This window comes from Limulus polyphemus, unplaced genomic scaffold (assembly GCF_000517525.1).
Source record: "Limulus polyphemus unplaced genomic scaffold, Limulus_polyphemus-2.1.2 Scaffold5456, whole genome shotgun sequence".
NCBI lineage: Eukaryota > Metazoa > Arthropoda > Merostomata > Xiphosura > Limulidae > Limulus > Limulus polyphemus.
In genome coordinates this window covers 58,650-61,313 of record NW_013671066.1, presented here as the reverse complement: position 1 = coordinate 61,313, position 2,664 = coordinate 58,650, and the positions used below count along the sequence as shown (strand labels likewise).

The window sequence follows — 2,664 nt, the reverse complement described above, 5'->3', positions numbered from 1 at the left end:
CTTTGCGAGATCTTCAGTAGGCCAAGTAAAAACAATCACAAGGACACGATCGTTTTAATGAATCCAGTTCAACATAGGTGTCTGTCTGTGTATTCTTATCATCTAAACAACGTACACAGACACTTCTTGAATATGTAAGGTACCCCTTTTTTGTATATCCTTTCAGACTAGAAAGCGCACACGGGAGCTTCTTGAGTTTGAGAAGAGCCCCTACATTCTGTCTGTATGTCCTTCTCGGATGAGGAAGCGTACATGGGATCTTATTTAAACTATGAGGAGTCCCTTTGTACACACAAAGATTCTAAAACTTTCCAGTATGTTCCACATCTACCAAATCTATCTTTGATACAGCAGTGTTTGGAGGACACAACTCAAGATTGTAAGAATTCTTCATTTTATGATGTTTTCAACTATCAGTAAGCTAATTCGGCTCCCCATGGTCTGTAAGGTTTCATGGAAGATGATGGCTGTGGAGATGTGCTGGACCATCCATAGCCACTGGATGGAAGTCCCTGTGTGCCAAGGTACTGACTGGATGGCATTTGAGAAGGCGACGACATCATGAAAGTACTGCTAGGAGTTACGGAAGGTTGCATGGTGGGAGGTGACATGGAGTTTGTTGCATTGGATGGTACTCGGGGTCCCGGATGTGGAGGAAGGAGACAAGATGTCATACTGTCTTCAGAAGCAGAAGGATGAGCAAGCCTTGAAATACTGCAAGAATATTGAACCCCAGGTGGCGCGTCTAAATTCATGGAGGAGGAGGTATGTACACCAGATCCGCTAGGGGGCACTACTGGATGAGAAAAGTATTGAGGCGCTGGAGGAAGAGATGACGCTGTATTCCACGGACTCTGGGTAACTGTAGACTTGACGACTAAATCTCTCTGCGCTGAGTAGCACTGAAGGTGGCTCATGAGGCGCAACCGCAACGGGTCTTGAAGATCTAGTCCTTCCATGGCCACCAGGTAGCGTGCTACTTCAGATGCACACTCTCGAAATCCGATGCTGTGGTAATCCATGAACATCTTGTGGGGATCCAACGAAAACGGATCAAACCCTGAAAAATAAAGTACACAAAAATGAACAATAAATGATTAAGTATGAAGTCAACAAACTATAGACAGCTAAACATCATTAAATTGACAATATCGGATCACTGAGAATAACGCTTGCAGTAAATGTACGTTATTGTTAGCACTAAATTACATGAACTTTACTTCCACTAAGCCTAATGATAAATAAGGCTTCTTTCTGGGTTGGCATGGCTCGACTCGCAGTTTGAGGGTCGCGGGTTCGATCCCCCCCCCCACCAAACATGCTCGTCCTTTCAGTCGTGGGGGCGTTATATGCTACGGTTAATCCCACTAGTCGTTGGTAAAAGAGTAGCCCAAGAGTTGGCGGTGGATGGTGATGACTAGCTGCCTTCCCTCTAGTCTTACACTGCTAAATTAGGGACGGCTAGCGCAGATAGCCCTCGTGTAGCTTTGCGCGAAATTCAAAACAAACCAAACCTTTCTGGACTGTGAAGCATTTGTGTTAAGTGATAATAATTACACTGGGAAAACAGAATAAAACCAAAGAAATAGTTCTACAATATATGCAAGAGGTTTTGTACATCAGACATACGATGGTATATGAACGTTCAAATTATTTTTTCTTTGTTTGTTTAAGCACAAAGTTAAGCAATAATCTATCTGCGCTCTATCGGAATGGAACTCCAGATTTTGGAGTTCCAAACTGTTAGCCTCCTAGAATATGTTCTTTTCACGTTCCGATATGATTTTTCGTTATTTGAAGCAAGTTTAAGTATTAATTGTTTGTTTGTTTGAATTTAAACACACAAAGCTACAAAATGGGCTATCTGTGCTCTGCCCATCACAGGTATTGAAACCCTGTTTTTAGCGTTGTAAGTTCGCAGATATAACGCTGTGCCACTGGGGGGGGGGCTTCATATTAATAAATCAGTAAATTGTATTAAATCTTCTATTACGACAGTTTCTGAGTTCGTGCTAAAAATCATGTCTGAACGTGAAGTAATGATTTGTTTTATACGTTAGAAAAAAAAAAACCGTAAAACCAAATCGCTTTCAATAGGTGGACCAGTCTTCATCAATGTTCTTGTTATTTTTTAGCACAAAGCTACACCGGCTATCTGAGCTTTTTTCTCCACGAGAAATCGAGTCCCGAATTTTAGTGTAGTATGTCCGTCCGTAAACTAACCGCTAGTCCATTAGTGAACCTTTCGTGATCAGTTGTTAGTATCACTAACGTTTTGTTAAAATATGCTCATATGAATGGACCCAAATACTACAAAAGATAAGAACCAAAGTTATTTATTTAAAATTATTTATTTAGAAATGTATGAAGGAAAAAAAAATAAATCAGAATATATAGGTGCTGCCATCTGTTGAAAAATTTGTGAAACTAAAAAATACAAATGTAGGATGCTTGAAAAAAGTGAAACTTGAAGCTCACAATATTCAAGCCAAATTGGGTAGGGTGTGGCCTAGTGTGCTTAAATTGTGAACCTGAGGAATCACAGTTCACGACCGGTTACCTTAAAATGCGCTTTGCATTTTTTGTCTATGGGTGTTCTATAAGAATGACTTTGAAACCCCACAATTTGATTAGTCTATCAGTTCAAAATTAGGGACGGCTAGC

At 40.5% G+C, this 2,664-nt stretch overlaps 1 protein-coding gene across 1 annotated transcript in view; it reads right to left on the bottom strand.

The window, feature by feature from the left end:
* Window positions 1-6: 6 nt before the first annotated feature.
* Window positions 7-2,664, bottom strand: part of LOC106472598 (hairy/enhancer-of-split related with YRPW motif protein-like) — a 9,641-nt gene continuing 6,983 nt past the window's right edge. The window contains exon 5 of the mRNA XM_013933253.2: window positions 7-1,060. Coding sequence (XP_013788707.2) covers window positions 414-1,060 — 647 coding nt within the window. The 3' untranslated portion in view covers window positions 7-413. The remainder of the gene's footprint in view (window positions 1,061-2,664) is intronic.